Genomic DNA, 13,607 nt, shown 5'->3' with positions numbered 1-13,607 from the left:
TTGCTTGAGCTTTGGCACATGTGTGCAAAAGAGTAAGGCTGTTTCTCAACATGCGTTTTTCAGCGATCTTGCACCCTTTATTTCTCGTACTACGTCATCATCAACCGTTGAAGTTCGAAGTTCAATTCCAATGCTGCGTCTCAGTTTCCCTACTTGTACTACGCCCTAAAAGTATACTCTTTTGGTGAAGAAAAAGTGCATTTTTGAGTGTGAAGCAGAAGAGTAGACGCGCTTTGGGATATACTATCACGTCATACAATTGCGTCTTTAACGGTTTCTCTCTGTCGCTTAGTTACACGCATCCTGTCACGCAAACAGGTCTGTCAATCATCTTGTCAAAGATAAAATCCTCCACATTTTATTTCCAACCGTATGGGAGAGAAATGCAGAAGCACGTTGATCTGCAATCTTTCACACAGCAAAATCCCCAGTGTTAAATTAACTGAGAGTGTGGATTATATAAACTCTGAGCAGAGTGTTATAAGTAACACTGAAGCAGTGTTAAAGTTAATGAGATAATTAAGTGATTAATTGAGTGATAACTGACCATTATTGAAGACACCTGATTTTAACAAATAAATCAGTCAGTCTGGTTAGTAATAAGTGAAGCTGGTAATTAGGGCCGGCTGGGCGATATATCGCAGGACATTGTTATGCGCATCTCGTCAGTAAAGTCGGTTCCTTGATTTGTAGTAAATCGCCATCACCTGCTTTCAGATGGAGCGGCATGCGGAGACTCTCCTCATATTAATGCAGAATGATGAATTTAAAATTGAATGGCCAAACGGATCTTTATAAAAGTCAACACTGTTGTTGCAGATGAAATATAAGACGGATAACATTAAATGAATATATAGATATTTTTTTATCAGGTTAAACTTTGATTAGTCACTCAAACCTTTCTAAACCTTTCACTGTCGGTTGTGCATATTCACCATGTTTTGTAGTTTTTTTTAACACGTTTTGCTTGTGTTAGTTGTTCCTCCTCCATTAGTGCAGTGGATTGTGGGCAATATTAGCCTTTAGAGTGTGCATGGATCCACACTTTCGGAAATAGTTGACCATCCGGGGACTTCTGGGCTGGCATACTCTTTTCATCATAGTATTCTTTGGGACACACTTATTTTAATCTCACATACTGTTTAGGATGGATAGTATGGACATTGAGACCGAGGGTAATACTCAAGAACGCAAGTACAAGGACACATGAAAGTGCCCGGATGTGTTCGGGTCTAATTCTCGAACCATTAAATATCCCAGAAGACGCTGCGGGCGGTCGACGTACTGAAGCTTGTAAGCATTAAACTTCTTGTTCTCCCTTAAGAGATTCCTCTGCAAGCTAGAAATATGTGACAGCTCGTGAAAGTAAACATTTGTCTGTTGCTTTTGCTTAATTTTAATAAAGTGATGACAAAAATCTGTTAGCTGGAAATGGTGCTCTTCGTCATTTCTGAACAGAACATTTCCTGTTTTGAATTTCTAAAAATCACAGTTTCGTCGGAATGGTACGAAACTTGAATGACTTTTATGGCATTTGGAATGTGAACACAAAAAAAATTGAGGGCATGACAACTTGTGCTCTTCGGTCAAAAATGAATGGAAAATCGGCAAAAACACAAAAATTCTCTACAAATCGCCCACGATGCAGATACAAAAGTGTTCAGCAATGAAGGGGTGAAACTCTAAAACATCAATATTAGGGCAGGGCGATATATCGCATCACATTGTTATGCGCATCTCGTCAGTAAAGCCGGTTCCTTGATTAGTAGTAAATCACCTTCACCTGCTTTCAGATGGAGCGGCATTTACTACAAAGAGCCGTAGTTAACTGAAAAGCTGAGCCATATCGCATCAATATCGCGGACGTATCGCCAGCAATAATTAATGCGATATGGCTCAGCTTGTCAGTTAACTACGGCTCTTTGTACACAGCAAAAACTCCAGTGTTAAATTAACACTCCTGGGAGTGTATATGAGTCCACACTCAAGAGTGTTGAAGTTAATGAGATAATTAAGTGATTAATTGAGTAATGATTGAGCATTATTGAAGACACCTGATGTTAACAAGCAGAATCACTGAAGGAGAAAATCTCAAATTGTAAGACACCGTTATGGTGATGGGTGTTTGCTTTAGTTGGGCTCTTGACCCTTATATTATTAACTTAGATGTTGTTTTGTTGTTGTATCTGACTTATAACTGCCAGTTGAACAAAGAAAAGTGATCTGATTGGTTACAGCATAACTGTGATTCTGCATAAATATCCAGAATTTGAAAAAAAAATAATATATATATATATATATATATATATATATATTAGGCACACACAGACATAAAAATTCAGTCTATGCATCTCAACAATGGTGACGAGCAGAATTAGGAAAAGTAAATTACATAGACAATTCAGATCATTATTTTAGTCATACTGCAATGCATGATGGGAGCCATTAATGAGTTGTGATTGGTGGCAGCCACTGCAACATGCTTTATTATTGTCACCATTGTTGAGATTCACAGGCTGATTATTGATGTCTGTGTTTCTAAATAAATTCATTTGAAAGTGTTTTGATCAGAACAATGTGTATTAAATATTTTGGATTATATGAAAAATACTGAAAATCATATACTGTAGAATCACAGAGCTGTTGCTAACAAGTTAAACCAAACTACCTCAATAAGTTTAACCCTCTGGGGTCTGAGGGGTTTTCTGGGCCCTGGAGGTGTTCTGACATGCTCTGACATTTGTGCTTTTTTAAGTTATTTATAAACATGTTAATGGCAAAGGTGTAAATTCACTCTATATAGCACAAACAGGACTACCATAATATGTGAAAAACATGCATTTATATGTTTGAATTTTTAAGAGAATAATGTTTATGCGTGGTTACTGAAAAAAATTAAAATGAAAGTAGCTGAAATAAGACCACAAAACACATACTAAATGTGTGTCCACAAGACTTTTGACTAATGTATGTTGTCGCTTCGAGTTCTGGCTTCAAAATGATGTGAAAATCATCCTGCCTAATCGTTCTCATAAAACAATACATTGATTTTAACTTTGTAAGACAGATTTTTTGTCAGAAGAGGTTTATGCATGGGAGGGGTAATGGCCCATCAATATTAATGAGATTCAGACCAGGGGTGTGATAGACACTCCCCCAATGGCTAATGGCCCATCAAGTGAAGCAGCCTGAACAAAGAGAGAGGACATTCAAAGGTTTTGTTTTTCAATCTGTTTTATTGTAATTAAATGTTCTAAATTTGCAGGTAAATTTGCAAGTAAAGGCAGATAACTCACAGTAAATGCTTATGCCCCGTTGATGCGGGCTCTAAGCAAAATAAAGCAAATAAATAAAGGCAGATAGAATATAGTTACATGTCTTGGTGCCATTTTTGAAAACAGTTCCTGTTCAACTGAAGACACAAGTGAACATTACATGCCTGGCATTTCTGTGGAATGATATCAATATCAGTCTCTGTTTTCCATGACAGAGTAGACTGCTTGTTGCTTGTCTGAATGTTTGTCTTGGCCCTCTTTGCAACAGGTGTCTGATGATCACCATCATCTTTATAGCTGTAAAACAAACAAACAACTGTGAACATGTTTATTACACAAAATACAACAACTGCATTTCAATCATTAAAAGTAACATTGGCCAGATGCAAAGCCATACAGACACATAATGTTTGTATGGACTATGTAAAACCGGAATATGTAAACAGAATTGTACTAATATCTGAAAGAAAGGGAATAAGTGTACTTACTTTTCAGTTGTTCTCAAAACTGAACGACACCTGTCGCGTGCCCTCCCAGTGCGAGTTGAGGTTGAGAGTGATGCTACCACATTCCTATAAAAATAATAATATTAATATTAATAAAGGTTGAACAAAGTACTATGCCAGCACATGCATAACTGATGGACAGTCAGCATGTTGATAAAACAACATCAGGTCTAACATCTGTAAAATAGTGGGTAAATATGTACTTACTCTTTCTGATGTTCGACCGAGTTGCCTCATAAAGGTGATGCAGCTACATTCCTTTTTTTTTTTTTAAGTTGAAAACTATTATAACATAAATATTTTTAAGTATATTACCATTAGTCTATATGAATAACTGATGAGAATAATAGTAGACACGTGCTGTAGGCATATATTGCGTGTCAATGGGCCATTACGGAGATAGCACAACGCAAACATTAACACTAGTAGGCCGACTCTTCTTCCTCAGCTGTTTTTTTTTTTTTACACGTAGCATATATAAGTGATCATATTAGTGCCCCTGCTGGCTGTTCATATTGCTTTATTAGACTTTTTCTTGTGCCGACGGCCCTCGGTTGGACGGCCGTTCTGGACTTTTCCAGAACGCACAGATTGTCAGTCCGTCCCTGTTAACACATTTGCAATTCATCAGCTGGGCATGTTTACACATTTCAGCACATACACACATTTGCAATAGATATTTGCAAGCACTCTTCGTTGATGATAATGAGGCAGCATAAACACTAGTCAAAATATAATCTAAACATACATAATATTTTCTAAATTAACTTCAAAATTCTGTACTGTAGGCTAATAGGCCTACATGTTGTAGCCTAGTCATTAAATAAAACAATTTAGTTCATATTTAGGTTTAATTAAAATCTCTTTTTTTTCCTTTTTTTTTCATTTATGTTGATTACATGAAAAGTGAAAAGCATGAGTAAGATCATGCGCAATCGCGAGACAAATGGAGTGAGCAGACAAGATTTTGACCATTTCATTAAGTGTCACGGAATAGATGATCATGAGACGAGGATACAATTGCAGAGGAAATTTATTAGTGACAAGCAGACAAGGTACAAACTCAAAACTCAGGAACTCCAGGAACGAGAAACTCGGACAACGAACCAGCACAAGACTACAAACACAAGGAGGCTAAATAGGGGAACAAACAAAGGAGGGTAACGAGACAGACAGGTGGGACAAATAAACCAATAATCAGATAACAAGATGGGAGGGGCTAGACAATAGACACGAGCACATGGCTCAAAATAACAAAACACCCATGTGCAGCACAAGACAAGACAGGCATGTGACATTACCCCCTCCCTACGGAGCGGCTACCAGACGCTCCATAAGACCAGGGCGGGACGGGAGGGACAGACCAGGGCGGGACAAGGGGAATGGACAGTTCAGAAGGCCAAGTTCGGGAGTCCAGGGCGGGGCAGACAGTCCATCTGGCGGCCAGGGCAGAGACGACAGTCCATCGGGCGACCAGAGCGGAGACGACAGTCCATCGGGCGGCCAGGGCGGAGACTCTCCCTCGGGCGGCCAGGGTGGAGATGACCCCTCGGGCGGCCACGGCGGAGACGACCCCTCGGGCGGCCAAGGAACAGGCACCGGCTCAGGAACAGACACCACCGGCTCAGGAACAGATACCAGCGGCCCAGGAACAGACGCCACCGGCTCAGGAAGAGACACCACCGGCTCAGGCACTGGAACTGGCACCACCGGCTCGGCAGACGTGACGTGAACAGGCTCAGCGGCAACCATCTTGTCCGCAGACACTGGATCCGGCTCGGCAGCGGCCATCTTGTCCGAAGACACAGGCTCGACGGCGGCCATCCTGTCCGAAGACACAGGCTTGGCAGACGTGACGTGAACAGTTCTGGGAAACTCTAGGATCTTGTATAGTCTTTCAAAGTAATTCAACAGAGTCTCAGCTGCTCTGTCTACCTCAGACTGCACGGGGACCTCCGAGACTGGGACCACCGGAACTGGGACCACCGGACTCGGGACCACCGGAACTGGGACCACCGTACTCGGGAACACAGGAACTGGGACCACCGGAACTGGGACCACTGGACTCGGGACCACCGGACTCGGGACCACCGGAACAGTCACGGAGGGGTTCTTCCCTCTCCTCCGTTTCGGGACCAGCGGTGAAGGCTTTCTTTTCCGCTGACTCCCGTCTGCCGTGGTCCTCTCCTCCTCCATAGTCCTTTGAGCGCACCTGGCGAAGTACTCCAGCAAGGAAATAGAGGATCCTTTCTCCTCTCCCTGAGGAAAAATCTCACTCTGCTGTATCCACATTTTGGCTGGTTCGTTCTGTCACGGAATAGATGATCATGAGACGAGGATACAATTGCAGAGGAAATTTATTAGTGACAAGCAGACAAGGTACAAACTCAAAACTCAGGAACTCCAGGAACGAGAAACTCGGACAACGAACCAGCACAAGACTACAAACACAAGGAGGCTAAATAGGGGAACAAACAAAGGAGGGTAACGAGACAGACAGGTGGGACAAATAAACCAATAATCAGATAACAAGATGGGAGGGGCTAGACAATAGACACGAGCACATGGCTCAAAATAACAAAACACCCATGTGCAGCACAAGACAAGACAGGCATGTGACAATTAAGTTTATTTTTTGTATAAAGCCTTTCTTTAAAGTGATTTTCGTTTTGTATTAATTGTATCTTAATTTTAATCGTTGTTTAAAATTTGCCTGCTCTTCATCACTCTCTAGGACGAGCTGAAGGGCTTCATCACCAGTGTATCTTCCAACGGCGCAGGAAAGTGAATGAATGAAACTTGCTGGTTTTAAGGCATGCTGGGGGCGTTTCTCTATTTTGCATAGATCACCTCAGCACATTATCTTATGAATAGCGCGCTCTGCGAGTGGGTGTGAACTCATTACAGATAATTAGATGAGACGGGAGAAACTGTACTTCTCTTTAGTTTCATACAGATTACATTGCAGGAGAATATTTGTTTTGAATGTGAATTGTTTTATTTAAAAGTAGAAATTTAAAGCTTTCTTTAGACGCATGTTTCATGGTTGTGTGATAAGTATTAGCTGAGTTTCAGTTCATTTTCCAGACTTGTTTCAGAAAGATTTTTGCGGAGACAGAGTGAGCTGAAAGCGCACCCTGTTTATTTTATTTATTTAAAAATAAAAACAAGGTTTTGATGTTAATGTGAATGTACACAAAACAAAGAAGACCCTCGTTTATAATCATGTATTTATTTTATTTATATGACCATAAATTACGGATTTTTTTAAGTCTATGTTGCTGCTAGACAAGCGGGCAGCATACTAGAGGCACGCAGCTCGCAAGTGGTTTTCTCTAGAATACACTGTTCTCCCGTTATTGCAGCATTGTATTTTAGTCCAGGTAAGGCCATCTTCGATTCTCTTTTTATTTTTCTCATTTTAACTTAACATAATTCTGTATTTCAGTTAGACGCATTGGCACTTTAGAGAAATAGCCGCGAGTGAAACAAATTTAAATTTTTATAGCAATCGAATTTGCACGTAACTTAAGCCCTTGCTCCTAAGCACTTTCGATTTGACACATTCACGCGTTATTGACTTAATTGGCAGAACGAAACAGCTGTACTCACTCAAGCGGTGAGAGCATTATCTGTATATCTGTGTAATTTGCGCGCTGTCGCGGAAGCGTCAGCGGAAGCGTTCAGCCTCCTCGTGTGAAGACCGACTCGGGTAAAGACCAGCGACTCTACCTGCGCGACTCCACCGAGCAAGGACACCAGAAAGGCACTTGCGTATCTCCTCTTCCCCTTTTTTCTTCCCTCTACTTATCTTATTGTTCACCTTCATCAACATGTGCTTTCAATACATTCCTGTTATCTCTCGGCACCGTCCTTTCATCACGCGCAATAGGCAGCGCAATACTGCCAATCTGCGTCCCATCCTCACATCCTCACATACTCCTCTCTCTCTTTCCGTGGGTCTATGGAATTGTCAGTCAGCAGTCAATAAAGCTGACTTCATTCCAGCCTTTGCATCTCATTCTACTCTTAGTATCTTGGGGCTGACTGAGACCTGGATTCGTCCAGAAGACTCAGCAACCCCTGCTGCTCTCTCTAGCAATTTCTCCTTCTCCCACTCCCCTCGCCAGTCTGGGAGAGGTGGGGGTACAGGGCTTCTCGTTTCTAACAATTGCAAATACTCCACGCTCTCTTCTCTATGCAACAACAACTCATTTGAATATCATGCTATTACACTTACAACCCCCATTAAAATCCATATTGTAGTCATTTATCGCCCCCCAGGTCAGCTGGGTAACTTTGTAGATGAGCTGGATGTGCTGCTGTCCACTTTCCCTGAGGACGGCACCCCACTTCTAGTCTTCGGTGACTTCAACATTCATCTCGAAAAGCCACATGCAACAGACTTCACCTCTCTCCTAGCCTCTTTCGATCTCAAACGACTCATCACCACAGCTACTCACAAATCAGGCAACCAACTGGACCTGGTTTACACACGCAACTGCACCACAGAAAACATCCTGGTGACACCTCTCCACGTTTCAGATCATTTCCTCATTACTTTCAGTCTACAACTCTCTACCCCTGCACCCCCACCCCCACCACCAGTCACTTTCAGACGAAACCTGCGCTCACTTTCCCCCTCCCATCTCTCCTCTGCCGTGTCATCCTCTCTTCCCCCACCCTCACAATTCTCATCTCTGGATGTGAATACCGCAACGGACACCTTATGCTCCACTCTAATCTCTTCTCTAGACATTATCTGCCCTCTCTCCTCCAGGCCAGCACGCACTACTCCCTCTAACCCCTGGTTATCTGAGGTTCTTCGGGAACACCGGACCAAACTCAGGGCAGCGGAGAGGAAATGGCACAAATCAAAAGACGCATCTGACCTGAGTATGTATCAATCCCTCCTCTCCTCCTTTTCTGTTGATGTTCATGCTGCAAAATCTTCATACTTCCACAACAAGATCAACAGCTCCTCCAACACACGATTACTCTTCAAGACATTCAACTCTCTCCTCTGTCCACCTCCACCACCTCCCGCCTCCTCCTTAACTGCTGACGATTTTGCGACCTTCTTCACCAACAAAACAACAGCTATCAGCAGTCAGTTCTCAGCTCCACACACACAGGAACCCAGACCGACCCCTTCCACAGCCAATACCCCTCTGTCCTCCTTTTCTTCGCTAACCGAGGACGAAGTATCTACACTTCTCCTCTCCAGTCACCCTACCACCTGCACGCTTGACCCCATCCCCTCACACCTTCTACAAGCCATCTCTCCCACACTTCTACCATCACTCACACACATCATCAACTCATCCCTCCACACTGGCACCTTCCCTACAGCATTCAAGCAGGCTCGGGTTACTCCACTGCTCAAAAAACCAACGCTAAACACATCATTGGTAGAGAATTACAGACCTATCTCTCTCCTACCATTCATTGCGAAGACACTTGAAAGAGCTGTCTTCAACCAACTAACATCCTTCTTGTCTCTAAACAACCAGCTGGATGTCAACCAATCTGGCTTCAAGAAAGGACATTCAACTGAGACTGCATTACTGTCAGTCACAGAAGCCCTACGGATCGCAAAAGCTGCTTCCAAATCTTCAGTCCTCATTCTCCTGGATCTGTCTGCTGCCTTCGACACGGTGAATCATCAGATCCTTCTGTCCACCCTCTCATCGCTGGGCATCACAGGAACTTCACTCCACTGGTTTGAGTCCTATCTCACAGGTAGGTCCTTCAAGGTCGCATGGAGAGGCGAGGTATCCAGAGCACATCAGCTGACCACAGGGGTTCCCCAGGGTTCAGTTCTTGGTCCCCTCCTCTTCTCCATCTACACCACATCACTGGGACACATCATACAGGCACACGGTTTTTCCTACCACTGCTATGCTGATGACACACAGCTCTTCCTCTCCTTTCAACCAGATGATCCCACAGTAGCTGCACGGGTCTCAAGCTGTCTGGCGGACATCTCCACATGGATGAAGGAACACCACCTGCAGCTCAACCTGGCAAAGACTGAGCTTCTCGTCCTCCCTGCCAATCCGTCTCTACAGCACGACTTCACCATCCAGCTAGAGTCATCATTAATCACCCCATCAAGATCGGTCAGAAATCTTGGAGTAACGTTTGATGACCAGCTGACCTTCACAGATCACATTTCAAAGACAGCTCGATCATGCAGGTTTGCACTGCACAACATCAGGAAGATCAGGCCTTTCCTAACTGAGCATGCAACACAACTTATCGTCCAGGCCCTGGTCATCTCTAGGCTTGACTACTGCAATGCCCTTCTGGCTGGACTCCCAGCACGTGCGACCAAACCCCTACAGATGATCCAGAATGCTGCAGCTCGTCTTGTCTTCAACGAGCCCAAGAGGGCCCACGTCACTCCTCTGTTCATCTCTCTGCACTGGCTACCTCTAGCTGCTCGCATCAAGTTCAAGGCACTGACGCTTGCTTACAGAACTATCACAGGCTCAGCTCCCTCCTACTTTCACTCACTCCTACGAGTCTACATCCCTACCAGACACCTACGATCGGTCAACGAGCGACGTCTCGTGGTTCCATCACAGAAAGCCACAAAATCACTTTCCAGAACATTCTCATTTACAGTTCCATGCTGGTGGAACGCTCTCCCCACCCTCATCCGGAATGCAGAATCCCTGACAACATTCAAAAAACAGCTGAAAACCAATCTCTTCCGTGAGCACTTAACCTTATAGAAAAAAAAAAAAATAAAAAAAAAATAATAATCCTTTCCCTTTGAAACATCACTTATCAGGCTTAGGCTACTCTGAATAATACCTGAACTTCGTATTTTGAGCACTTCCTGCGTTGTTGTTGCTTTTGCCTCTTTATGATGACTCGCTGAACTTAGTCCTAATTTGTAAGTCGCTTTGGATAAGGGCGTCTGCTAAATGACTAAATGTAAATGTAAATGTAAATGCTATGTGAAAAAAATCCAGCAAAACGTGCCGGCGCGTTTGCCGACCTCAGAGGGTTTTAAAGATGGAAAAAAAATATTGTCAGTTCAAACTATTTTTTATTTTTTTGTTATCAATAAACATGTCACTTATTTCCAATTGCAAAAATATAAGGCTACTAAATGTTTTTGCATGTTTTAGACAGGTGCATCAAAGGGATAGGTATTAATTTATTATTTACAATTTTAAAGCAGTAGTTCTGCACACTGCTTTTACTATGACTAGAATGAGTTTTATTGAATACCATGTTGTCATCCAACCTTGGAACAAAAGCCTGTTTGATGACCAATACATGGTTTAATAAAGCTAATAGTAAGACAGGATAACTCTGGCCTCATTAACAATTAAAATAATATATTTGGTTTGTGACATCTGAAATAAGTTCAAGAAATGCATCTTAACTTTTATGAATGTTCTTTAGACATATGAAAATGACGTTGTGAAAACTTTAATTTAGAACCCTGTAAAGATGTCACTTGGACATAAATAATTAACATTTAAAAGACATTTAAAAAAGACGTCTAATGAACGTTTACTATGTACGTCCATAGTGAACGCTAAAAAGACGTCTTAATAAGACGTCGTAAAAACTTTCATTCTGTCTCCTCAGTGGACGTCTTCTGAACGTTCACTATTTATATGTGAGCTGGACGTCAACAGTAAACGTTAAAAAGACGTCTAAAAAAGACGTAGTAAAAACTTTCATTCTGGCTCCACAGTGGACGTCTTCTGAACGTTCACTTTTTATGTCAGTTGGACGTCAATAGTGAACGCTAAAAAGACGTCGCAAAAACTTTCATTCTGGCTCCTCAGTGGACGTCTTCTGAACGTTAACTTTTTATGTCAGTTGGACGTCCATAGGTAACGTTAAAAAGACGTCTATAAAAGACGTTCATTCTGGCTCTTCAGTGGACGTCTTTTGAACGTTCACTTTTTATGTCACTTGGACGTCAACAGTGAACGTCAAAAAGACGTCTAAAAAAGATGTTGCAAAAACTTTCATTCTGGCTCCTCAGTGGACGTCTTCTGAACGTTCGACAAAGACGTTGGAATGACGTCTTTTGGACGTGTCTTTGCTCAATGTAAAAGTTATTGCACCCAAAAGTAACTTAAATTGGAGTTGTATAACTTTGATCATAAACAACTCTGAATTAGTACGAACAGAGGCCTGTGTGTGAAGAGGCCTGTGTGCCAGAGGCCTGTGAGTAAAATGGTCACTCATTTCAATTTGAATAAGGTAATACATATGTAATACATCCTCTATTAGTCCAGCCATTTTATGAAAAAAGGTTGAACAAATTGCAACAGAAGAAACGTCTCGGTTACGTATGGTAACCCTCGTTCCCTGAGTCCAGGGAACGGAGACGCCTCGTCGGGGGAGTTCCCCTGACAAATTGGGATCACGCTAGGGAGACCAACTGCCTTCGAGTGAATTAAAACGAGCCAATGAACATTGGCATGCAACATTTGCATTCCGCAGCCCGCCTACGAGTGCGGGTATAAAGGCGGAAGCAAGCGCATACACAAATGCTTTTCGCTGAGGAGCCGGACGGTGTCCAGTCCTCCGTGAAGGTACAGCAGCATGGCGACGGGACAAGGCGTCTCCGTTCCCTGGACTCAGGGAACGAGGGTTACCATACGTAACCGAGACGTTCCCTTTCGTCAGCAGGGAACTCCGATGCCTCATCGGGGGAGTTCCCCTGACGAATTGGGATCCCTACCAAAACGCCATGGTGCTGGCCCCTTCCAGTGCCCAGCTAAGCTACAGCCCTGCAGCAGTTTCCAGAAAATTTTGCGGGAGCTAGCTAGGGAATCACACTGCTGTTCCGCAAGACCCAATCAGTGGATATTGGATAACACTGGGAAAGCGTGCCCATCCACAAGGAAAATAATAATTGGGGGGAACGCTGCGGAAGCTGAGGCAGCCTAGAGGAAGGCCCTCAAATACACACATGTACTAACCACATAGGGTAGTGAAACATATGGCAGTCCTGAAGGTAGTCCCAGTCCGGAGGAGTGAGGAGCGTACTCAACAGGGACGACAGAATGAGTCTGTCAAGGGGAAGACACGGCTGAACTGCACGTGGCAATCATGGGTCGCCGCAGGGACCACTGGAAAAAGCACCCAGTCCACTAGCAACTCCTTACTGAAGGTAGTAGACCTGATGCCGGGCCGTCCGCAACGCCTGGCACCGGAGGGGGTGATGGAGGAACTCACGAGGTTAGCCGTTTGTTGGGTAACCAACGGAGCAAAAAGACGCACGTATCCGCACACGGAATGGCGTCGCAAGCCGACACACCTATTCCCTCTAATTACTGGCCGTAGCAAGTACTCGGGAGGAAACAGGTTCCACACGTAGGCTATAAAATCTAGCGAACGTGTTCGGTGTCGCCCAGCCCGCGGCCCTACAAATGTCTGTTAGCGAGGCGCCTTGTGCCAGTGCCCAAGAAGCGGCAACACTCCTAGTGGAATGAGCCCGCAACCTGGGTGGGCAGGGCTCACCCTGGGACTCATAAGCCCTGGTGATAGCATCCACTAGCCAGTGGGCTAACCTCTGCTTGGAGACAGCCTTCCCCTTCTGCTGGCCTCCATAACAAACAAAGAGCTGATCTGAGGTCCTGAAGCTTTGTGTTCTGTCTATATAAACCCGGAGGGCCCGGACGGGACAGAGAAAAACTAGGGCTGGGTCTGCCTCCTCCTGGGGCAGCGCTTGCAGGTTCACTACCTGGTCCGCAAAGGGAGTGGTAGGAACCTTAGGCACATATCCGAGCCGGGGTCTCAATAACATGAGAAAGGCCAGGCCCGAACTCTAGGCACGATTCGT

The 13,607-nt window shown here is 43.8% G+C and overlaps 2 protein-coding genes across 2 annotated transcripts in view; both read left to right on the top strand.

The window, feature by feature from the left end:
• Positions 1–13,607, top strand: part of LOC309507523 (butyrophilin-like protein 2) — an 89,338-nt gene that overhangs the window by 40,058 nt on the left and 35,673 nt on the right. The gene's annotated exons all lie outside the window — the stretch shown is intronic.
• LOC309506746 (uncharacterized protein) overlaps positions 7,591–13,607 on the top strand; it is a 101,963-nt gene continuing 95,946 nt past the window's right edge. The window contains exon 1 of the mRNA XM_082180703.1: positions 7,591–10,749. Coding sequence (XP_082036829.1) covers positions 7,615–10,521 — 2,907 coding nt within the window. The 5' untranslated portion in view covers positions 7,591–7,614 and the 3' untranslated portion in view covers positions 10,522–10,749. The remainder of the gene's footprint in view (positions 10,750–13,607) is intronic.

Source organism: Leuciscus leuciscus (assembly GCF_965113295.1).
Source record: "Leuciscus leuciscus genome assembly, chromosome: 1".
In the NCBI taxonomy this organism is placed as follows: Eukaryota; Metazoa; Chordata; class Actinopteri; order Cypriniformes; family Leuciscidae; genus Leuciscus; species Leuciscus leuciscus.
The sequence above is the reverse complement of the archived record's forward strand: the minus strand, read 5'-3'. Positions and strand labels throughout refer to the sequence as shown.